Genomic DNA, 25843 nt, shown 5'->3' with positions numbered 1-25843 from the left:
AGAGTAAACATCCTGAGACTGAGACTTAAACAACATAAGTTTTTTTTTGTTAAAAGGTAACTTTAAGGTTTAAAGTACAAAGTTAAATTATAAAGCACCATTTTAAAGTTAAAAAAAATACATGACGAGGCAGTGGTTGTAAATAAAAACAATTGATATATGTAATTACTGTATGACTCGCGCACCAATACAATATTTGTTTAGTGAAATCAAAAAGCAATCTATGAGTTTAAGTACTTAGTAAAAAAATATTTTCTTATATTAGCGGTAAAAATGTATATAACACAAAATTCATATTATTTCATTTCATTCATATTTTGTTGTGTCATCAATATTCAATCGATTAATACATAATCCATGCAAAACGTATAGATCAATTCATAACAGCTGGCGCAAAATTTGTACCGAACTGTCAAAATTCTCATTTATTCGTAAAATCCGAGCCAGCTTTCTGGAATCGACCTATATCACAGAGGAATGTCGGTATAATGCATGCTTAAATAGGAGCTCATAAGAACGTTATACATACAGCGTTAGGTATGCCACCTTGTGACCTAAATCGGAAACTGAAACTTGGTTTTGTCATTTCACGCCATAAGCAGGGTTCTACACTGTGCGACATACATACTTTTGGTTGGACATTGGACATGAGAATTTTTTTACGTTTTTTTTGTCAACACCATAAAAAGTTATCATCAAAAAAATAGGAAATTCTCATATCCAACCTCAAGTACGGCGTAGTTCCACAGTGTGCTTTTACAGCAATAACTGAGGCACAGTATAGAGAGAGAGAAAAACAGAACGCGCTATGCGTTAGAAAGGAACAACATAATTCGTGACCTCTTGCTGTCAAAAATTGGTTTTGTTAAACAGTGTCTATTTCGAGGGTGGATCAACACATTTTTTAATAGTTGTTAGAAGAAAATTGTATAGTTGAAAATTGTATACCACGTACTACTGACACGTTCTATGACCCTTCATAGAAAGAGTTTATAAACTTTATAATTATAACTACCACAAAAAGCGTGTTATAGTGCGTATTAATGCCTTAAATTTAGGCTTTAGAAAGTGGCCTAGGATCACGTGACCAGTGACGAAAAGTTGATTAATCCTTCTACAGTCGAATTCATAAATATCATGTATACATTTTTTCACCTTATTGCAATGGACGATTGGAGGTGAAGAAATGTATATATATTTATACTCGACTGTACGTTCGTATAGTACTTCATCTCTGTACTTCATTGTCGTCTCTTTTCTACTCCTCCATAATGTCCACATAAAAAGGGAAGAATATATTATAAAGTTACGTAGAATCCATGATATAAAGCAGAATCAACGCAACACATATGTTAATTCGAATCAAACCGACATTAGAATGATATTAGATTCATATTTAGTTAGCTGTCATTCGCGCGTTCATTACACTTCACAACTCAGACTTCGGTCAGACTTGTCCGCACAAGTATTACGGCCCGATTCGAATTTCGAACAATGCTTTTAATGGCTCCTCTACATCTACACGAATGGCCAACGCCGGCCAATCCAAGGGACGCATTTATGCATTAGATAAGGGAGCAAGTGATATTGCTATCTCAGTCTACCGCATGGCTGCGTCCCTTGGATTGGCCGGCGTTGGCCATTCGTGTAGAGGAGCCATAAGAAGTCACATCGATATCGATCTGTCAGTGTCAAAAGTGACGTTTTTTGGTTAATGCGCGAATGACAGCTAACTGATATGATTCCAATAGGCCCCGTGCATGAACTATAGGTGGCAGCATAGGAGCCGTCAAATGTAGCCCACAAGATTGCAGAACCTACTATGCACAAGGAAACGTACCGACGAGAGCGATAGATGGTAGCACTTGCTTTGACAATGTACATGTGCACATTTCCGATTCAAGCCACATAATGGCAGACCCTCCAACGCGCACGGTCCCTATATCATTCTAATATCATTTTGATGTCAGTGCCTGCTCGAATTAGCCTGATTTCTCCAATCTAGCCCTTACTGAGCTCTTCAGTAACAATGTCGATATAGTAACTCGTGAATACAGCTTTGTTGTGCATCACGTAGCGCAGGAGAGTGCCGGAAACGTTGGTGAGTTCGGGAGCTAGAGCGGACAGACCGACGGGTATCTGGCGAGAGCCTCCCGCGCAGACCAGGATCATTTTCAGGAATTCTAGGACCCTTTGACCTGAAAAAAGAGAAAATAAATAAGTAAAACATTAACATATTCACTTCTTCATTCATTTATTCAGCAAATAGGCCACAGGGGCACTTTTACATGCAAAATTATTACAAGCAATAAAAATAACCAAAAATTACAAAATACAATTACAAATATGAAATTAATGAAATATTAGATACTTTATTAGAGATGTATGCAGTCTTTAAATCTCGAATTACACCAAAAATAAAAACAGACACATACTAAAATTCTTTTTCTCAAAAATGGACGGCAAAGTCGACTTTGCCGTTTAAAAAATAGGTTGCGAAGCGCGTAGTTTATGGTCAGTCAAAAATAAAAAAGTGAAAAACATTGCAGTCTCGATTTTGGGACTGCAATGTTGCATACAAATTCCATTATTTGTCGAGTTCCAAACTTTTTAAAAGTTGAAATGGCCATATCAAATGAAGGCACAGGCCCATTAAACAGCCAAACAGATGATTAGTACCGCGACTATTTAGCTGTCTCAAATAGGTTGGCGTATTTTCGGCAGAAAAATACACTTCTATTTTTTTTATTAAAAAAATAAAACGGCGGCAAAGCTAATTTTTTCAATTGTTTCTACTTTTTTCTGTGAAAATATATACGTAAGAAAGTTGCTTTTGTAAAATATTCCTATTATAATGTACTATAGAGATATAATAGTACATTATTGTCGAGGCTCGGAAGTAGCTACTTGCAGGCTGAGGATTCGTTTTAAACGGACGACCTTGGGAGTCTGTTTAATTGAATCCGAAGCCAGCAAGTAGCCTTCCAGCCGAGTCATATATAGTGCTTTTCTCAAAAATGGTGCCAGAAATATAAATATAATAGGAATATTTTACAAAAGCAACGTTCTTACGTATATATTTTCACAGAAAAAAGTAGAAACAATTGAAAAAATTATCTTTGCCGCCTTTTTATTTTTTTAATAAAAAAATAGAAGTGTATTTTTCTGCCGAAAATACGTCAACCTATTTGAGACAGCTAAATAGTCGCGGTACTAATCATCTGTTTGGCTGTTTAATGGGCCTGTGCCTTCATTTGATATGGCCATTTCAACTTTTAAAAAGTTTGGAACTCGACAAATAATGGAATTTGTATGCAACATTGCAGTCCCAAAATCGAGACTGCAATGTTTTTCACTTTTTTATTTTTGACTGACCATAAACTACGCGCTTCGCGACCTATTTTTTAAACGGCAAAGTCGACTTTGCCGTCCATTTTTGAGAAAAAGTCTTTAACTGTCTGAGATAAAAAAAAAATCGTACTTCAAATTATCTACTTGGGTCTCCAAGACTTGAATTCTTATATTAGTAATTAAAAGACAAGAAATTAAATCAGACAAATAGACAAAAACCGAATGTAGTGTCTCACGTTATAGATGGCAACACTGTCTATGTATAACCTAAAATCTATTTGAGTACTCACGAACAATCTGCCTGACTCTATGCTCGGGGTCCCTCAGGGATATAATCTGGGTCCGGATGAGTTCCTTAGTGTCTGCTGTCAGAGGTTGCTGATCAAGGGAGTCTAGTAGTTGATCGGTGACCACTATAACTTCTTCGGCGACAGATGGCAGCACTGCTTTCAGTTGCCTAAAAAGTAAGAATAAAATCAATAACATCTCATACTGAATGAATATAATAGAATAGAAAAGAATCATTTATTGCGAACCATGGTACATAATAAAGTTGTTATAATAAAATTTGTGGAACACACTGTTGGTGTAATGAGTCCATAAACGTCAAACAGAAACAGAACTGTGAAAAAATATCATTCATCAAAACAAAAAAAAAAACACATTTAGATAAGTACATCGTTTAGGGGCAAGGGTCTATCTAGGAGTACAATGAATTAGGCAATTTCAGTTTCAGTAACAAGACTCGCCCACCGAGGGTTCCGTAGTTTTTAGTATTTGTTGTTATGGCGGCAACAGAAATACATCATCTGTGAAAATTTCAACTATCTAGCTGTCACGGTTCATGAAACACAGCCTGGTGACAGACAGACAGACGGACAGCGGAGTCTTAGTAATAGGGTCCCGTTTTTATCCTTTGGGTACGGAACCCTAAAAAAGGTTTGTGGGAAAATATTTATTGAGGTTTTATTTTCATATCAAATTGTAACTCACGTATCAGTCGCAGTATCTCCTAAGATAATCACTATCTTCTCCTTAAGGTTCAGCTTGTGTCGCGCAGCTGCGCTCGCATCTCCACACGTAGGGCTGGACAGTATGAGCGACGCCACGCAAATTAATCTGTACACTTGTGTACCGAGCTCTGCGAAGCGGGGAGCGTCTAGAGTTACCGTCTGAAATAAAATGTAAGAATTATACAAAACTTCCGTGAGACATATACACATTCAATTTATTAAAACCGGGCCCTCATGTATTTTTACAAGCTTTTATTTAACTTCCAATGTACCTATGTAATATGTAACTATGTTTGTACGGGTCAAATCTTGCAAGTTAAATTTGACCTACTTCCCGGTTTCTGATTAAACTGAAAATTTTCTTACCGCCCTGGCTTCGCGCAGGTTACACAAAACCTTAACAGATTATACACCTAAACTTTCCTCAAGAATCACTCTATTGATATGAATCACCAATCATCAAACATTGAATGAATTGCTATAGGTGAAAACCGAATGAAAATCCGTTCAGTAGTTTTTGAATTTATCGCGAACATACATATTTAGACAGACAGACGCGGCGGGGGGACTTTGTTTTATAAGGTGTAGTGATGTAAAAATATTTGGTATCTGTCTATGTGTCCGGACTTAAATCTGTCTTGTCTATGTGACGTATGTATATTCACTATGTGTCAGATCCCTTATCCCACTCTAACAACTCCAGATACGCCTCAGCCAAAGTTTGGGCCGTCACATTCCTGATAATGTTAGCGTCTGTGACAGGCAAGCTAAGGTCGGTCTTGTCTATGTGACGTATGTATATTCACTCACCTCTGGATATGTGTCAGATCCCTTGTCCCACTCTAACAACTCCAGATACGCCTTTGCCAAAGTCTGGGCCGTCACATTCCTGATGATGTTAGTGTCTGTGACAGGCAAGCTTAGGTCGGTCTTGTCTATGTGACGAATTAGCCATGCCCGAGTGTGCTGAAGACCGTCTGAAAAGGAATTATTAATTGTGAACTTTATTGTATAGGCCGTTGAGACTCTTTTACAGTGAAGGCAAATTATAAAGTATAATTTAACACCCTTATTCATTAAATACGGGACTGATTTAGTTAAATTATGTTTTATCCCTTTCTTACAAATACATAATTCAAAATGACAGATAAGGACAAACGATTATTCGCTAATTGACGTTTGTAGCGCGTTTATGAATAAGGTGGTTTAAAACCCCTTACGCTATATCCCAAAAGTATCCATTTTATGCCATAAATGCCTCACATTATTTTGGAATAATGATATAATGATTTGTAATGATGACAGAGCTGATATTCTTTAAACTGCTGGATCGATTTCTGTCAAACATAGCTAAGAACCACTGCAAGGCAATTAGAATAGAATAGAATAGAATAGATTTATTCGTAAGCACAAACAATCGGAACAGTACATAGTATAAAAGAAAACACAAAATAAGATTAAGATTAGCTATCACGTATAAAATATATATGTAACAGAATATACCTATAACTTCTACTGGAACTTTAAAGAAAAGGAAAGCTTTACAGGCTTTTAAAACTTTATCTACCGGCGGAAACAAAACTCAAAGTGGGGCATTGGTATCCATTGCATTAATGCAATATAAAATTAAGAAATGATAGTCAAAGTCCGACTCTTGAAGTACTAAAAACAAGCAAATTGGAATTTTGTCCGTGAAATATTGCGTTTATTTATGTATATATTTAGTAGCGTTACAAATTTTTTTTTGGATATAATATAAGGAATCCAATGTTACCCTTACTTTATTCCTTATTGGAAGTTAGAAAAAACCTTCGATTTTGATTCGTCCAGCTCCTGTATCATTTTCATATCCACATTGTGATAAATTGCTCATTTGCTATCAATTTTACTAGATTTTGTTATAAAATTCAACATATATCATCATCCATATTTGTGGCGTTTTCAACTAAAAGGTACCTCGTTGAATTGAAGCTTGTGGAAATAGCGTCTTATTGACAACCAACAATAAGTACCCTTTTGGTTGAAAACGGCACATTAATTACCTTCAGTAACCTTAAGCATCTCCTCAAACTTGAGTTTCTCGTAGAGCACGCTCTCCTTCTGCACGTGCGGTCGTATCATGGCGATCAATGTGTTGGCTAAATCCAGTTTCAGTACTTCTAGGGTCTCTAGGATCGCTCTGAAAATCTCCACCTGTGGATGTTTCACTTTTGTTCAAACTTCAACATTTATTCACCAAATAGGCCACAAGGGCACTTTTACTTTGTCACTTTACTTTGTTTTTTTTTGTCAGCTAGCGGAATTGGTAACGTGTTGGACCAGTAATCCAAAGATGTGAATTCGAGTCCCAGGTTGACCAGAGTTGATCATCGTTGATTTATAACTGTATTAAAAATCACTTAGTGTCAGGTTGTTCTGTTCTGAATCATCTCATCCCTGGCCGGGAGACTTGCCTATGACGAACTTGGCGTATTTGTCGAAGTTTAAACTGTTGTTCCCTACTTGTTACTTTCTGATGTTTCAGTTTAGAATATTTACTGTATGAAAAACACTTACGGTGTCAGTGAGCGTGGTGATGTTCTGTATCATCTCATCCCTGGCCGGGGCAGCTAACTTGGCCATGAGATCTATGACGAACTTGGCATACTTGTCGAAGTCTAAGCTGTTGTTCTCTACTTGTTGTTTGATGAAATCTGAGTCTATGACCTCTTCGATCATTTCGCGGATGCGAGTGTGCCGCGGGAGCAGAATGGAGAATAGGCCCTGTGGAAAATGGAACACTAATTAACCTGTCGTGCGCCGCGTTTATTTATTTTTTAATAGTTTCCTCGTATCATCGCCCAGGCTGTTAACTGTCTATCGGTGGACCTTTTGTAATAATGTTCAATTAAGAGTGTTGTTTTATGTACGCGTCTCCGCGTTCCAGCATAAGGGGACTTAAAATGCATCTACCATTCCCATTTTATACATTTTGTGTGTTTTTATGTTTTAATTTTAATATTAGTTGCATGTTTGTTGTTGTTGTTCATGTAGTTTTAAGTTATTTATAACATAATTCAAACACAATGTAAAATTGTTTTATGAATCAATAAATAATAATAATAAATCTCGCCATGACATACACTGCGACATACGAACACTAATAACGCGAGTTTTTTAAAGACATTGAAGCCGCGTATTTTCAATGAAAATGCAATCTGTCAAATATTGGCCGTGGGCCATGGCAAATTGACATGGAAATTTAATTTTAACTTCTAAATGGCGCGAGTGAGTGGTGCTCACTCCGCGATTTCGTCGCTTTGCTACAGGTAGCTAAAAGTACATCCGTTCCACACCAATTTTGGTGGCTAGCCATAAGCCGCGCGTGGCGCTGTCGCCACCTAGCGGTCATATCTCCTGATTGTCCTGATCATAACAGACGCGTTTTGTTAGAGAGTGAGTCTTCTGTACCTGGTACTATTATTTATTCTGTGCACTTGTCTAGATCAAAAGTCTACACCTCGACATTGGCAGAATCCACCTTGCTAAAATTAACGCCATAATAAAGCCATTAAAACCATTTATAGAAAAATAAAGACTTGTCTGGAATTAGGTGGGCTGTCAATAACCGTGGCCCGATTCCCTTGAGTTACTGCTGATGTTTTTTGCTCGAATGGCATTCCCACAATTGGCACTAGTCAAGCAAGAAGGATGTAGAGTTAGACCAAGGTTAGAGCTATTTTGATAGCCCAGACTGAGCAAGGGTTATTTTAAACATCAAATTCAAACTTCTATGAAATTATGATGTTTGAATAACACATGCGCTGTCTGTGCTATCAAAATCGCTGCCAACTTAGCTTGGTCTAAGTGTACGTAATTTTAGTTTATTATCTTACCTGTTTGACATCTTCAAGTAGCACTAGAGCCTGCTTGAAGCAAGGAGGGTCAGAGTTGAGTTGTTCTTTCAGAATGTCGAAGTATGCTCTGTGCATTGTCTCTTTCACCAGTTTTTGGTAGCTGTAAACAAATTGTAAATACTAGGTATAATAAAAGCACACAGTTATAGGTTAATGATATTTTTAACATCAAACTTCTATGAAATTATGACGTATAAATAACACTTGCACTGTGTGTGCCATCAAAATCTCTGCAGTCTTTTCTTGGTCTGACTCTAGTCCATTTAAATCTTATAAGAACAAATCTCAAAAAATCTTTTAAATCTTACCTATTATCTGGTGGTTCAAAAGGCTCCAGCTTAAAGTCATTATCAACAGCGATCTCATGGGCCAGTGCCATATTCTGCATGCCGTGTGCAGCCTTCATGATGTCATCCAGCGTCACAAAGCTCGGCGGAGACGCTCCGGTGATGGTGGAGCCTCGCACGCGGAACTGGATGGGCTCGTTGGCATAGTAGCTGTGGGCACTGGAATGTTGTAATGATATTTTGACATTTAATTAATCTAGAGACCACTCAGTCTATTTTCGGACAACATATTTATTATGTAAAAACCCCTTTATCAATGTTGCAAATCATTGAAAATAAGTATTGCCAAAACTATCTGCTGTAACCCTAATTTCACATTTGGTGCCCAACATCGCCCTAGTAAAATTTTAAAATAATAATTTTACCAAATAGATGTCCGTTGAATTCAAAATAAATAGTGGTGTGAAAATAATTTTAAAGTCTAAAATATAAATTCTAATACCCTAAGCTTCGTCACCCATCCTCAACTTCACCAAAATTATGTATTTTATACAATCGTGATATAATAGAGAGTTTTTCAGTCGAGTACCGTGTTTAGGCAACGAAGCTTGCTGAGTTGCCTAAGTATGGTAGGAGATTGAAAAGCTTGATTATATCACTATTGTATACAATACTTTTTCTATGAGTCAACATAAATAATACTTTAAACTAGTAGAATCATACAAATAAACCAAACCCAAAGTATACAGATAGAAAGATACGCAAGCAGCCGCGATACTTTCATACTGGTACGCGCCCCGGCCGCCGCGTTGGTCAACGACACCTTCTCGTAACTCATGAGGCCCTGGTACTTGCTCCGCGCTAAATTCAATTTTTAGACAGTTGTTTTCTCGATTTTGGCCACCGTAGCCTATGGAGACTAAGAAGCAACACTAAGTGGTTTTCGTAGTCTATGGATGTTGCTATATTAAGGGTGTCACATGCGCGTTTCTGACTTATGAACCAATTTGTTTCTACTATACAACCTAAAATAAATAATTAATTTGAGCTATGGTTTTGTTTCGTCCTCTTGATCGCGGCGAGCTGTGATTGGTCAATTTCATTATAGTTGACTAAACTGTATCGATATGAATATTATAGTTGAGTTGGGAGCCCATACATTAAAAATACCCAATTGCAGTTTGGTACAAGAAATCTTAATTCAAGAATTACAGTTGACGAGTAGAAAAACATATTAATAGCACTGTCACTATCTGATTCCAGGATGATGTGCATGTGCAAACTATATCTAAAAATAATTTAGGTAGTACTCATAATCTTTCATCATTGTCGTTTGTTGTACCTGTCATGTATTATATAATAATAGAATAAGTGCTAATAAATCGATCGCAGCGCCGGGTCATGCTCGTCCACATCACCATCCCACGATGAGAATCTCGTGAAGGTTGAGAAGGACAAGTCCAGCAAGTACCTAGACTTGGCTCACGAGATAACTGCCACGTGGGTATTGACTCGATGATCATTGTTCCTATAGTCACGTCGGTGAACGGTCTCATAGCAAAGAGTCTCAACCAACACCTAGAGAGACTCTCGCTGGGAGGTTGGATCAAGAGTCAGGTATGCAGAAGGCCTTAATTTTGGACAAAACACGTATAGTAGGTAAGTCGGTTCCTCACTCTGCAGCCCTGACCACAGGCAGCTTGGGCTTTGCCCCGCTGCCAGCGGTTAGGTTTTTTATAATGTATTTATATATATATTTTTATAGCTTTTTATGTGTTTTTGTATTTTACTTTTATATTCATGTTATAAACAACCTAAGTTCAGAAGAAAAATAAATAAAGAATAAGTATTAATAATAATAAAACAATGTATGATCTCATCACAGGGGTGACATCATCACACATCATTGAATACAACTCCATTTTTTTAATTAAAGATAAATAAAAAAACTGTGTTGGTATTAACCTATGAATTAAAACAAGGACTTCAGATAAAACAGAGTTGCTACATTTCTTATAAGACATAACTCAGTAAATATTTCCCATTATGAGCTTGAACTTGTTTGAGAATGACGAAGGAGATTTAAGTAACTTTGTTAGGTCAGAAAAAGAAGAAATGATATAACAAAGGATCATATAACATCAGTAACAAAGGTAAATGATGCAATTTTCGTACCTTGGTCCAGTAGGCACAGGCTGAGATGAACTTTTCGCTTCATCTTTCTTGGAATTCTCGGACCCCGAACTACTTGAGCCCTCGCGTTCACTCATCACGGAAAACTGAAGGAAACTGCGATATAGTAACTCCCAAATAAGGCCAACTTTTTCAAGGCACTAACTCGAAAACTCATATCATCTCGAAGCTATATTGACTTATAACAAAACATAACCTAACTTAACAAAAAGTAAATAATGTAACAAAGTACAACCCCTAAACTTTAACCGAAGTTTTCTCATCGATGGTGTAGTTATGGGAGTGAATATTTATATTATGTTAATAGGAGTAATTGGAGTAAATTGCTGAATTTATTGTACAGATGTTTTCGTTTACTTGTCAATTTAGATGTCAAACTTTTTATTTTATTTACTCTATGGTCGATTTGAAATGTGGATTCTAGGGAATTTTGCCGATTGCCTCAACGCTTTATGGTTTGTTAAGGGTGTCTCAAACGGCGAACACACTGTACTATACGTCTGTCAAGCCATTTCCGTCAGTAGAAGAAAGCGGCAAATTTAAAAAATGTTCAGTTCGGTAAAATTCCTGAATCTGCGATAATGACCCGGAGTTAGGGTCGATTTTTATTTTGTTGTCGTTTTTTTCTTCAGATATAATTTGGTAAGCTTGAAGAGCTAAAGCGATCGACAATATCTTTATTGCACCTACACATTCACTGCCATCGACCCACTGAGCGAATTCTCTGTTTATAGTCGCTTTTCGTTGCTAAGTGGGAGCTTTTTTCCGCACCTTGTACGTCACCTGGCACTACTTTTCCCCCTATTAAAACGCCTGGCATTGTTATATTTGAATTAAATACATATTTAGCTATTATATCACACCAAAATCAGAGCTCTATAAATTGCACACCTTCGATTGATTTTACAACCCCTTTGTTGCCCAACCACTCCCACACCCACCGCTAAACAGCTGCCAGGCGCCCGGATTAATTAATAATGATAGTATTGCACACTAACTATGTTAGACCTTCATGGTTTAGTTAGATATCGATGACTAGAAGAATGTCATATTTGAGTTTACTTGTCTTATTGATTTAGCTATCAAATAAAGCACATATATATTTCTATATTATTATTTAATGTAATTAGAGATACAACAGAATGGCGACGAGTTATGATTGAATAAAAATACAATAATTCCACGCGAAGTTATATCCGCGGTACCTCAAATTACAGCTAGTTGAATAATTCCTTTACAATGGAAAAGCTAGCAGAAGTGCTCGCCGAGATGATGGAAACCATGAAAGGTATGCAAAGCCAACAAATAATTTTGCAAAACGCACTGCTTAATCAAAGCGCAAATACAAAACCAGTAAGCGGAATTACACTCCAACCTTACGATGAATTACACGAAACATTCGATAGTTATTTACAACGGCTACAAAATTACATTACTCTTAAAGGCGTTACGGATGCAAATATAAAGTTACAAATTTTCTTAAACTGCATCGGGCCGAAATACTACCAAGTGTTGAAAAATATTACAGCACCGAATACACCTGAATCAAAGTCTTACGACGACCTAGTAAAGATATTGAAAAATCAAATTGCACCCGAACCCGGTGAAGTAGCACAACAACACAAGTTTTGCCTGAGATTACAGCATGAAGGCGAAAGTATTGCCAACTATGTAGCCGGACTCAAAGAAATAGGTGGTAAATGCAATTTCATATGCCATAATTGCAACAAAACAACATTTGACACACACCTACGTGTCCAATTCATACGCGGACTCCGAAGTTCTGAAATTAAAGAAAAACTGCTACAAGAATCTCCTGATACAAAGTTTGATGATATAATCAAGATAGCCTTGGCTATAGAAACATCCAAATCTGAAACGAAAGAAATGGGACAAGAAATAGAGCCTAACATTAACAAAATTTCAATAAAAAATAAATACAGAAACAGTACATTCAATGGTAATACAAGTACATACAATGAAAAAAGAAATACATATAATAGAGATGCTAATACACATAATGAAAATAAAAATACATACAACGGAAATAATACAAAGGAAAACATCACTTGCTTTCGATGCGGAAAAGATAACCACAAGGCTAATCAATGTAAGCTGACAAATAAATTATACTGCAAGAAATGCTACACTAAGGGACATGTACAGTCAGTTTGTTTCAAAGACCAAAACCAAGTAGATATGGATAGTGACCTATCATTCTACGAAAGTGAAGAAGAAATATATGAAATAAAGAAAATACATGATAATTCATCTACAGACAAATTCAACATTACACTTCAGATAAATGGAAAAATGCACACTATTGAAATGGATACGGGAGCTGCAGTCACTACATGCTCTAAAGAATACTTTGAAAAGAATTTTAAAAACGTGAAACTACAAGATACTCATATAAAACTGCGTGCATACAACAAACAAATAATGGAACCTATCGGAATATGCAAAGTCAAAATCCTCTACAAAAATAAGGAGATTGTGGGAAGAATTTTTGTAATCAATGATAACGTAGACACAGTCGTTGGAAGAGAATGGTTGAGAGCGTTAAATATAGACTTTGACATTAAAACAATTACGGAAGAAGATGTTACAGAGAAAGAATTTAAAGATAAACTGAACAAATTATTACAAGATCATGAAGAGCTATTTTCGGAAAAAAGTGGGAGAAATTAAAAACTTTAAAGTTGCGTTTAAGTTAAAAGAAGGTACTATACCTATATTTCTGAAGCCACGTCCAGTACCATTTGCTCTTAAAGACAAGGTTGAAGCCGAAATAGACCGATTAGAAGAAGAAGGGATAATAGAAAAAGTTACGTATTCTCAGTGGGGCACACCAGTAGTTCCTGTGATAAAACCAACTGGAAAGGTACGCTTATGCGCAGACTTTAGAGCTACATTAAATAAAAACCTGGAAGATGACAACTATCCGATCCCTAGAATAGAAGAGGTATTTTCGAAACTTAGCGGCGGGAAATACTTTTGCACGCTAGACATTAATCAGGCATATTTACATATGACGACGAATGAAGAAACAGCCGCAATGCAAGCTATTAGTACATGCAAAGGCACCTACAAGGTGAAGAGGTTAATGTTTGGGGTTAAAATAGCGCCGAACATCTGGCAACGATACATGGACCAAACCCTGCAAGGAATGAAAGGTACAGCCTGTTTTTTCGATGACATTGCCATACAAGGACGCACTTATACGGAACTACTACACAGAATCGAGGCGGTATTCCAAAAATTACAGGAATGCGGATTACATGTAAATAAAAAGAAATGCCAATTTTTCCAAAAGTCAATTACATACTTGGGACACACAATAAACGAAAAAGGCCTTCATCCGATGCAAGATAAGGTAAACGACATTAAAAATAGTGCACGACCTACAGACGTATCATCGCTCCGTACTTTTCTGGGGATGATTAATTAAGTATTACCAACAATTCATTCCCAATCTTGCATCAAAACTAAACCCACTTTACAAGCTGCTGCAAAAAGATACCAAGTTTGTATGGACAAAAGAATGTGATAAAATTTTTAATGAATTGAAGGAAGAGATATGCGGAGATAAAGTATTAATACCATTCCATGCTAATTTACAAGTGACACTTGCCACAGATGCGTCCCCTACAGGATTTGGAGCGGTTCTATCGCACATTATGCCGGACAAGACGGAACGACCTATCGCTTTTGCGTCAAGATCTCTATCTAAAGCAGAAAAAGGGTACAGTCAGCTAGATAAAGAGGCGGCAGCACTGATATGGGGACTTAAGAAATTTTTCCAATACTGCTATGGACGAAAAATTACATTGATCATCGACAATCAACCATTAGCACGAATACTACACCCTGAAAAAGCGGCACCAGCTACTACTGCGATCAGACTAGTACACTATGCAAATTTTTTAGCAGGTTTTGATTATAATATAAAGCTGAGAAAGACGACTGAACATGCAAATGCCGATTATTTTTCAAGACTACCTAATCCTACAGATACAGCAAAAGATACACTTACAGATGATGACGCGTTTTACTTAAATCAAATATCAGAGATGCCAATAACTTTACAACAAATAAAAGACGCTACAATGAAGGACTCAGAGCTACAAAAGCTTTACATGGACATACAGTCGGGTAGAGACGACCCTAATCGACTTCATGAATTCTCACTGCAAAATGGATGCATTTTCTATGGAATAAGAATTGTCATACCTAAGAAGCTACAACCTCAAATATTAGAAGAACTTCATACGGCCCATACAGGCATTGTTAAAATGAAAGCTTTAGCCAGAAGCTACATTTGGTGGAAACATATTGACACGGACATTGAAAATATGGTAAAGAAATGCAAAGTATGTTGTTTGATGCAGAAGAATCCTACCAAAGTACCAGTACATACTTGGGAATATCCGAAAGAGCCATGGAGCCGAGTACACATAGACTATGCCGGACCGTTTATGAACCATTACTTTCTTATTGTTGTGGATGCGTATACAAAGTGGTTAGAAGTAACACCAACAAATTCAATTACATCAACGGCAACAATAAATATTCTTAAAAAGTTATATACTACATTTGGCCTACCAATTACGCAAGTTTCAGATAACGGCAGACAGTTTCGGTCAGAAGAAATGCAAAGATTTCTCAAATCAAATGGAATCCAGGCTAAATTTACTGCTCCTTTTCATCCTTCGACGAATGGCCAAGCCGAAAGATATGTACAGACAGTAAAAAGGAAGCTGAAAGCAATGGCAAATGAAGAGGGTACGTTACAAGACAAGCTATATAGATTTCTAACGATGTACAGGAAAACACCAAACAGCGCTACGGGTTTGAGCCCAGCAGAAATGATGTTTAAAAGATTATATAGGACAAGGATAGACTTAGTCAAGCGAGTACCAGAGATAAGGATGAAAAATGATAATGACGACAAGATTGTGAAAAAGGAATTCAGAAGAGGTGATAGAGTTCAAATAAGAATGTACGACGACAACAAGTGGAAATTTGGTACCATCACAGAAAGAAAAGGGAAACTTCACTACGAGGTCGAAGTAGAAGGAAAATTACATCAGAGACATACAGACCAAATATAAAAGACGTCATGCACTGGTGATGTTCCATACGTCTATTTACCCAGGCCAAGCTCACCGACCACAGAGCCTATACCAAGTCAACCGGATTTAGAAACAACTACACCCCCTGAAGGTGTTAATGATCCGCAAAATGTACCTAGTCCAAGTACAAGGCAAAGTGGTGTGTCTGACTTAGGAACCTTACCTTTACCTATATCCAGGGATGTACAACCAGAACCTCAAACCCTAGATAAAGCACAGGCAACTCCATTGCCAGAGACGGTTGAGAACTCTACAGAGCCCGTGCTACGCCGGAGTACAAGAAATAGAAAAGCACCAACACGTCTCAATCTCTAACCTGACTTTGAATCTATTAACGAGGGAGAGTGTTAGACCTTCATGGTTTAGTTAGATATCGATGACTAGAAGAATGTCATATTTGAGTTTACTTGTCTTATTGATTTAGCTATCAAATAAAGCACATATATATTTCTATATTATTATTTAATGTAATTAGAGATACAACAAACTAGAAAGATTTCGTTGCTCTATAAATTGCAAACCTATTTTGTTACTTTTTCGCGAAATCTTGTACGTCACCTGGCACTACTTTTCCCCCAATTAAAACGCCTGGCATTGTTATATTTCAATTAAATACATGTTTAGCTATTATATCACACCAAAATCAGAGCTCTATAAATTGCACAACTTCGATTGATTTTACAACCCCTTTGTTGCCTAACCACTCCCGCACCCACCGCTAAACAGCTGCCAGGCGCCCGGATTAATTAATAACGATAGTATGGCATACTAACTAGAGGGATTTCGTTGCTCTATAAATTGCATACCTACCTATTTCCGTGGCCAGCTCTTAGACCATACGTAGCTATTCACCATCTGTAGCACGGGCGTAGCCAGGTTTTAGTATCGGGTTCAAGAAAATAAAACGACTAAAAGTACATAAAATAACCCTTACACAAGAAAAATATTAGAGACTAGCTGTGCCCGCGGTTCCGCCCGCGTGGAATTCTGTCTGTGTCAGTAAGCGGCTAATTTCTAATCCTAATTTCTCTCCCTCTCCCCTGGAGGGGGAACTTGAAGTAAAGTTGACAGATGGATATGCTAGAGGACAGTAGACCAGATAAAATATTTTAGGTACCACTAAATAAAACTACACTCCAAAATCAATAGTTTTTTTTGCCCTTATTATAATTTTACACGTGATTTTTAACGACAGAGTAGGTGTATATCGGACGATACAGTAAGGTATACGCACGCGAGCGAAAGCGAAGCGGCCTGCCTGGCTAGAGCGCCACTCACCGTGGTCTTCTTCAGACTCCTGAGGAAGAGCGCGTGCCGTTTGTAACCTCAGTATAATTTAAAATAACACTTGCACTGATGGGTTATCAAAATCGCTGCAGACTTCTCTTGGTCTTACTCTATATAAGTACTTATTGCTTTTTTCAGACAATAAGAATTATGTAGGTAGATATCAACAAAAAATTGGAAGTTCCTTTCTCCAGTAGTCTAGAAAACTTCCCCATAATCAACCAGGCAAAGGTGAATTTCTCAAGTTAAAATGGAGTCCAGAGAAAAAGCAATCCACATCGCCGCCGGCAACGTTTGCGTAGGTAAATTAGTTGGCTCTGTTGAAGTTAGATTGCAAGTCTGCGAACGGCTGTTTAATTTTTAGTCTAGAGGTTTCTACGAGGTTTTAAAAAGTTTCGCTCAAAGGAGGCTTGATTATGTGGCTATTGGTACTTGGTACCTAGTTTATGCGGGTAAAAATGTTGGTTGACAAGATTACGAGGTAATTTATTTGTAAATAAATATAACGTGACAACCATGTATCTGCCTTCCTTGCTGCATTATTTATGGCGGCATTCATTCATGATCAAATTGATAATTTGATTAGATAAAAATAAAATAAAATCGCGTCAATGTCATCTTGCGTCCACAGTTTACACGTAGGTACACGGTAGAGTCTGTTCGGAAAGAGAAGAGTCGTGTAATGTATTGGGACCCATGCATTCCACGACTCTTCTCTTTCCGCACAGACTCCACACCCCTGCTGGTCCCATGCACCCCTTGCACACCCGGGAAAAGACGGCCCTGAGGTCAAACTTGGCAATGTTTCTGTTTCTGATTGATTACACCTTACCCCGGGAACTATCAAACCCGTCCTCCCCTATGAATCGTGCGCCTATTTCGATAGCCTGTTCCATACAAAAAAGTATAATATAAATGTAATCATATTGGGATTGCATTTTTACAATATGAATATGTCTCCAAATTATTTGCCAGCGATAAATTCGTATGTAACTTAAACTTAACATAAATTTTGCCACAAGTATGTTTACATTTTATCGAGACTTACAATAAACTAAAAAGAAACACATTTCTCCTCAGAAACTGCAATATACAGAGAAGAGTTACTTTTCTGGTAAATTGCCTGACTTGCGAACTATTTCTTGGGTAAACAGTCGGGTCTATTAAACATTTTCATAACTTTGCTCTCACAGTTTAAATTTAAATGGACTCTTACAGAAATATTTTCGAGTAGATTAGAAATGCGAGGGTTGAATCTATCGTGTTTTGTTAAAACCTGCCGTGAGCCCTATCCAAGGGCGTCGCCAGTGCCCTGTTTATCAAAAGCTTGTAACTTGTAATACAAGTGGAAGTCCCTTTCTAACAAAAGCTGTCAAAAAGGGACTTCCACTTGTATTACAAGTTACAAGGTTTTGATAAACAGGGCACTGATGGGCTTAATTGTAGAACAATTGTACAAGTTTGAAGTAAGTAGGTAAAGTTGGTACATACGCTATAAGACTATCTCAAGAAAATCTATCCTAAAAAGACTTTTCTGTGAGCATATTTCAAATTCAAACCATATTCATTTGCAATAATTTATATACTTACCCGTATGCGAATCACCAATATCTCTTTCTGCAAACAAAACAATACGCAGACATAAAATTTTAAACTCAATCACAATACAACAAAGCTCAAAATAGAATGTGAATGTTCTCATCTTTAATACGTTTTAGTTTTAAGAAACCTATGTATGCAAATCTAATTTACTGAACTATTAGACTTTAATAAAAGTCACTAAGGTTGAAAATAGCATGGCTAATATTACCCTTAATGCGTTACAGTTTTAGAGGGATGTATGCGAGTTAAAATTTACGGTTTCTCTAGGTACCGAGGTACCGATTAGAAATGTAGATTACCGCACTAGTGTTATATGAAGCCAAAATGCCTTATGTCCAATAAGGGTGTTCTTACACTGTTTCTTAAAAAACTTGCTCATGTCGAAATGTCCTTAAAAGTTTTTGGTGGTGTTAACATGATTTTATTTTTGGCCCTGAGATAGTGTCATTAGAACTATTAGACGCAGCTTAGGTATATGTGGCAATAATGTGCGTACCTACATCATTTGTATAGGTACTTATTCAAATAAAATGTCAGTACTTACTGGTCATATCAACGACACAACGACTAATTTCAAAACATTGTTTATTGAAATGCTACGAAATCCTCCGTCCTTTTATTGATGTAAATATTTTATTGTATGTAAAACATTTTATCTTGAATGCTTGAAATTTTTTGGAATTTTTTTTTGGTGAAATACTTTGAATAGAATAGAATAGAATAGAAATAATTTTATTCGTAAGCACAAACACAAAATAAAAACTTATACTAAACAGAGAAACATAAAAAAGAGAAAGTGCCACGAAATGGTCTCACCTCAGCATGTTGCTGGCGACTTCCAGCGCTGATCTTCCGATAAGACCATCCGGTGAAACAATCACGACAGGTAACATGAATAACAAGAGAATTAACAACAAAATTAATACATACAAAATACAAAGATAGTAATAAGAATACAAAAGACAAAGATAGCAATTAGTCAAGAATACATTACAATAAATTACTATGTATAGTTTTACTACGTACAATACAGCTGTTACATTATCAGGTCAAACTCATCTTGGCCGTACATTACGCCTGACATTACATCTAGCGCCATGCGGCAGCTGCGCAAACTAAACTAAAATGACAAATAAAACAGGTCGATTTGTTACGAACAAAAGCAGTTTAAGCAATATTTTATCGATCATACAGATTTAACTACATATAGAGAGTCACAAGAGGGCGAGAATAACATTTTTAAAAGTAATGTGCTATGGCAATGCAGAGGGAACGTAATCTAAGTGGTAAGTAAAAGCAGAAACTACAGGCAGCTTGCGTAATCTTTTCTTCTGTTTACATTATGTTTAGAGTCTGTTCGAAAAGAGAATAGTCTTGGAATATATGGGGCCCAATACATTCCACGACTCTTCTCTTTCCGCACAGACTCTACATGACATGGTTGACCTCGATGACTTTCAACGTCTCTTGTCAAAGAGTCTCCTTGCCAGTCAAATTAATTAGTAGGTACCTCTGAATCCGTAACATAAATAATAAATAAAAGCCTTTTATTTCCCAAATATAAATGTTACAATTAAATTTAGAGTTTAAGTATTATTTTGAAATAAAGTTACAAAGAAAAGAATTTAAAAACTACTAAGTATTACTAAGTATTTTTATGTGGGTTTGTCCATTTTTGGACGTAGGCCTCCTCCATGTCACACCATAGTTTTCTGTCGGCGGCCAGACTGGCCCAGGCTATGCCTGCCTGCTCGGTTATGTCGTCTCGCCAGCGGCCGAGCGGATGACCTTGCCCTCGCCCGCCATCTGGTGGGTACCAGTGTAAAACTCTTTTGCTCCACCGGTCGTCTTTCGCTCTCGCTGTGTGTCCGGCCCATCGCCACTTGAGGCGGCATGCCATCTCCGCTGCGTCCATTATATTTGTCTTCTTACGAATATCGGTGTTTCTTACTCTGTCTTTTATTTTTATACCGAGTAGGCTTCGTTCTATGGCTCTTTGAAATTTCTGAATTTTGTCGATAATTTCTTTGTTTATTGCCCATGTTTGGCCAATGACCTTTTATTTATGTAGACGTGTGACGTTCATAGTTGACAAAACTAAAATTTGATCCAACTATTTTGACAACTTGACAGGTTGGCGTCACCCATACGACTAACTAAATATAGGTTCCGGAACCTATATTTAATGGCTCACAATCGTGCGCCTGGTACCATATCTACCTCAATTTACTTACATCTATGTGTTTGGCATCCGTAAAGAAGGGTCTGTGTCACTACAGTGTCGATAGCTGTTTTTTTCAGTGTGATGTCTAGTTTGGATTTAAAAATATGTTTGTGTGACCAATATGAGTTCCAAGCTTTCTGAATTCTACGTTCCACTTCATTTACATAACGACCACTAAATGAGATAACTTGTCCCAAGTATTTATATTCAGTCACGTATTCGATACTGGTATTTTCTACGTGTATACTCTCCTTCTTCCTATTTGTCATGACGCATGTTTTTTCAAAGTTCATCTCTAGACCTTTCCTAGATTCCTTACTGTAAAAATTCAACGTTTCGATCATGTACTGGAGATCTTTGTGGCTTTCAGATAGCAAAACAATATCATCGGCAAAGCGTAAATGATTCAGATACTCGCCGTAGATATAAATTCCTAATTTTGACCACTCTACTTTCCTGAAAATGTGCTCTAGAAGTGAATTAAAAAGGTTTGGTGAGATGGGGTCGCCCTGCCTCACTCCTCGCTGTATTTCAAAGGTATCGCCAGTTCTGTCAAGTTTCACCAGCGCTCTGCTGCTTTGATAGATAACTTTCAGGATGTTTATATAATTTTTGTGTATTCCCTGTTCCTTTAAGGCGACCCAGAGTGCTTGATGAGATATAGAGTCGAACGCCTTCGAGTAGTCTATAAAACATAGGTAGAGCGGTTTACGATACTCTGTATAGTTTTCAATGATTTGTCTCTCTGTAAATATGTGATCTAGGGTAGAGTAGCCGCGTCTGAACCCGGCCTGCTCTTTAGGTTGTTGAAACTCTAGTTCATGGCGTAACCGTAACATGGCGAATCCGTAACATGGCGAAGTCCAAATAAAATCTTTTCAGGGTTTAAGATCAGACGCAGTTGCTCCAGTAATTTAATTCTTAAGACATTCCTGGTGTGTTTCCGGCCTGCTAATATGCAGATCCGACATTTTGGCTCAATGCGGCATACTAACAAAAAGTTCGCCAAGGAAGACCCGCTTAGCATAGCAATTAACTGTGATATGGGGGATAGATGGAGATTAGGATTTGCCTGCAGATGGTGCTTAGCTGTATAGAGGTGTATAATAATGTCATTTAAGTGTCATGAAGCTGTGTCTTATGTAGGATTAACTACCTACTTGTAGGTAGGTATAGCTGGTCAAACAAGATAGTCAGTAGTGTAAAGCGCAAAATTAAAATTTTCTAGAATTATTATCCTTCGCCCCTACATTTTTTAAAATTTGCTGCTTGTGTCTAACTTACGGAAATGGGTTGACAGACTATGGGTAAGTTGTAGGTAGGTAATGAGGTAAATACCATAAATCTAGAATGCACCATGATGACATAGTGAATCAATTTGAGTATTTAGAGACCATGTCATAGTGAGAAGAGAGTTACACTAAGGCAAGTCTGCAACGATTTTGATAAAACGTCAAACTTCTATGAAATTATGACGTATGTATAAATAACACTTGCACTACGTGTGCTATCAAAATCGTTGCAGACCGTTCACAACCGACCAGACCGTTCGTTGTTGATCGTTTTCTTGGTCTAATAACTCTATCTTTTACTATGCATCTCCTAATTTATTTGAATAAATGCACCTATGGCGACTTAAACAGATTTAGAATCAATATCAGAGCCCCAGTTTTTGTAAATAGACTGCCATACTTTGCATGAAACGAACACCAAAGCATGTGTAAACCTATAAATTAAACTCCAAAACAACGCAGGGCGTGTCGCGAGCCATAAACAAATCGACAATGCACAAGTTAAATTAACACGGAGCCTGATTCAGGCTCAACATTTTGTTATGGGTTTGAGTTCAAAACCAGTTGGTTTTGATACGAACTTGAAGATCGCTCACGGTAATAGGGAGTATTACTGCAATGTTCTGCCGCTAGAGTGCAGCACTAATAGGGAATATTAGGCAAAGCTCTGCGTAGGTAGCACCACTAGCACATACAGTAAACAAACCTCACTGACATCATCAATGACACATCATGCGTCACTAGGTCAATCACATGGCCTACCGTGAAACACGACAATCGAAAGTTCGGTTTCTGCCTCTCTATCACTCTTGCATATTCGAGCGATAAAGAGGCAGATAACTAAATTTCGATTTTCGCGTTTCGCGGTAGGCCCTTGTTAACAAACCGCCTTGATGCATCAATGTAATTTTTTATTGTCTGTGAAAACTTGTTAAAAACAGTTTAAGGCACAGTATGTATATAAGTTACTCTATGAGTTTACTAGAGGCGGTAGTGCTGCACTCTGGCGGCAGAACATTGGAGTAATATCTCCTATTTGTTTAGTAAACCATTGAGTAACTTAAACATACTAGGCCTTAAACAGTTTTTTGACAAGTTTTCACTATGACACTGATGCATCAAGGTAAACTACCTTGTATAAATAACACTTGCACTACGTGTGCTATCAAAATCGTTGCAGACCGTTCACAACCGACCAGACCGTTCGTTGTTGATCGTTTTCTTGGTCTAATAACTCTATCTTTTACTATGCATCTCCTAATTTATTTGAATAAATGCACCTATGGCGACTTAAACAGATTTAGAATCAATATCAGAGCCCCAGTTTTTGTAAATAGACTGCCATACTTTGCATGAAACGAACACCAAAGCATGTGTAAACCTATAAATTAAACTCCAAAACTACGCAGGGCGTGTCGCGAGCCATAAACAAATCGACAATGCACAAGTTAAATTAACACGGAGCCTGATTCAGGCTCAACATTTTGTTATGGGTTTGAGTTCAAAACCAGTTGGTTTTGATACGAACTTGAAGATCGCTCACGGTAATAGGGAGTATTACTGCAATGTTCTGCCGCTAGAGTGCAGCACTAATAGGGAATATTAGGCAAAGCTCTGCGTAGGTAGCACCACTAGCACATACAGTAAACAAACCTCACTGACATCATCAATGACACATCATGCGTCACTAGGTCAATCACATGGCCTACCGTGAAACACGACAATCGAAAGTTCGGTTTCTGCCTCTCTATCACTCTTGCATATTCGAGCGATAAAGAGGCAGATAACTAAATTTCGATTTTCGCGTTTCGCGGTAGGCCCTTGTTAACAAACCGCCTTGATGCATCAATGTAATTTTTTATTGTCTGTGAAAACTTGTTAAAAACAGTTTAAGGCACAGTATGTATATAAGTTACTCTATGAGTTTACTAGAGGCGGTAGTGCTGCACTCTGGCGGCAGAACATTGGAGTAATATCTCCTATTTGTTTAGTAAACCATTGAGTAACCTAAACATACTAGGCCTTAAACAGTTTTTTGACAAGTTTTCACTATGACACTGATGCATCAAGGTAGTTTGTTTACAGGTGGCCTACCGCGAAACGCGAAAATCGAAATTTCTTTATCTGCATCTCTATCGATCGAATATGCAAGAGTGATAGAGAGGCAGAAACCGAACTTTCGATTGTTGTGTTTCACGGTAGGCCATGTGATTGGCCTAGTGACGCCCTTTACGCAGAGTTTTGCGTAATATTCCCTATTGATGCATGAGAAATGCGTAAAAGGCGTGCGTGAGTTGCACCTACCTATTATACTTTCTTTACTCTTTGGTTGCACCCGTGCACGCCAATCATCAAGACTGTTATGATGGTATGTGGTCAAGTTCATAGATACAATTGTCCAGCTGCTACAGTAGAATGCCTGAATTGCCACAAAATAGGTCACTACAAAAGAATGTGTAGAGCAGGCAATCAAAGTACACTATGTTGAAACAATGGAAGAACCAGAGGTTGGTACCACACCATCGGATTTCTTCATAGGACACATCAGGGCAAGCACAGAATCTGAAACAGAATGGTCAATCAAGGTTACCATAAATGATGTGGATATCAATTGTCTTATAGACACCGGGAGTGGTGTAGATGTAATGAATATAGAAGATTACAACAGTCTCAACCTCAAGACAAAGTTAGACAAGTCTCAGACCAGGATTACAGCATATGGTAGTCATAGTATTGAAATTTTGGGTGAACAAACATTTTTATGTAAACTGTCAGTAAATAATGTGTGTATTACGAGACCCATAACTTTTGTAATTGCAAATGTAACTTCACCTACAGTCTTAGGAAAAGTAACATGTCCTCAACTGGGTCTAGTAAAAAGGATATATTGTATTGAGTCTGAAGTAAGTCAAAATGTACATATGGAATGTCAAAATAAGTCAGGTCAATCTAATGAAATCAACAATAATGAAATGTCAAACACACAGTCAAAGGATAAGTGTATAAAAAGCTTGATGACTAAATTTAAAGATGTTTTTGTCGGTCTAGGCTGTCTACCAGGCGAGTGCAATATAACAGTCGATCCAAATGTGCCGCCAAGAGTAGATGCGCCTAGAAAGGTGCCATTCGCACTGTATCCCAAACTCCAACAGGAATTGGATAAGATGGAGCAGATGGATGTCATCGCCAAAGTCACAGAGCCAACTAAATGGGTAAGTTCTTTAATTCTTGTAGAAAAGAAGAATGGTCAGCTTAGGGTATGTATTGACCCTAGACATTTAAATCAAGCCATTTGTCGTAGTCACTATCCTATACCAACTGTTGACATGGTACGTTCCAAAGTGGTTGGAGCTAAATATTACTCCACTTTGGATGCTAGCAGTGGTTTTTGGATGTGTCGTCTTAATGAAGAAAGCTCCTATCTGACAACTTTCAATACGCCTTTCGGTAGGTACAGGTTCAAACGTTTGCCGTTTGGGGTGAGCTGTGCCCCAGAGTATTTTCACAGAGTGATGACTGAAGCTTTTAGTGATATACCGGGTGTCACAGTATATAGTGATGAT

The 25843-nt window shown here is 37.5% G+C and overlaps 1 protein-coding gene and 1 long non-coding RNA gene across 2 annotated transcripts in view; one reads left to right on the top strand and one right to left on the bottom strand.

Moving 5' to 3' along the window:
* Positions 1-25843, top strand: part of LOC134794983 (uncharacterized) — a 312799-nt gene that overhangs the window by 235846 nt on the left and 51110 nt on the right. The gene's annotated exons all lie outside the window — the stretch shown is intronic.
* Positions 1738-11106, bottom strand: LOC134794907 (T-complex protein 11-like protein 1). The gene is made up of 9 exons (XM_063766757.1): positions 10723-11106; positions 8569-8766; positions 8240-8360; positions 6921-7127; positions 6407-6557; positions 5175-5341; positions 4345-4523; positions 3642-3808; positions 1738-2198 (listed from the first exon to the last, which is right to left on the bottom strand). The coding sequence occupies exons 1-9, from the start codon at positions 10815-10817 to the stop codon at positions 2002-2004; spliced, it is 1482 nt and encodes a 493-aa protein (XP_063622827.1). The 5' UTR covers positions 10818-11106; the 3' UTR covers positions 1738-2001.

Source organism: Cydia splendana, chromosome 11, assembly GCF_910591565.1.
Source record: "Cydia splendana chromosome 11, ilCydSple1.2, whole genome shotgun sequence".
NCBI classification, from domain to species: Eukaryota; Metazoa; Arthropoda; class Insecta; order Lepidoptera; family Tortricidae; genus Cydia; species Cydia splendana.
Note: the sequence above shows the minus strand (reverse complement) of the source record. Positions and strands in the feature narration are given on the sequence as shown.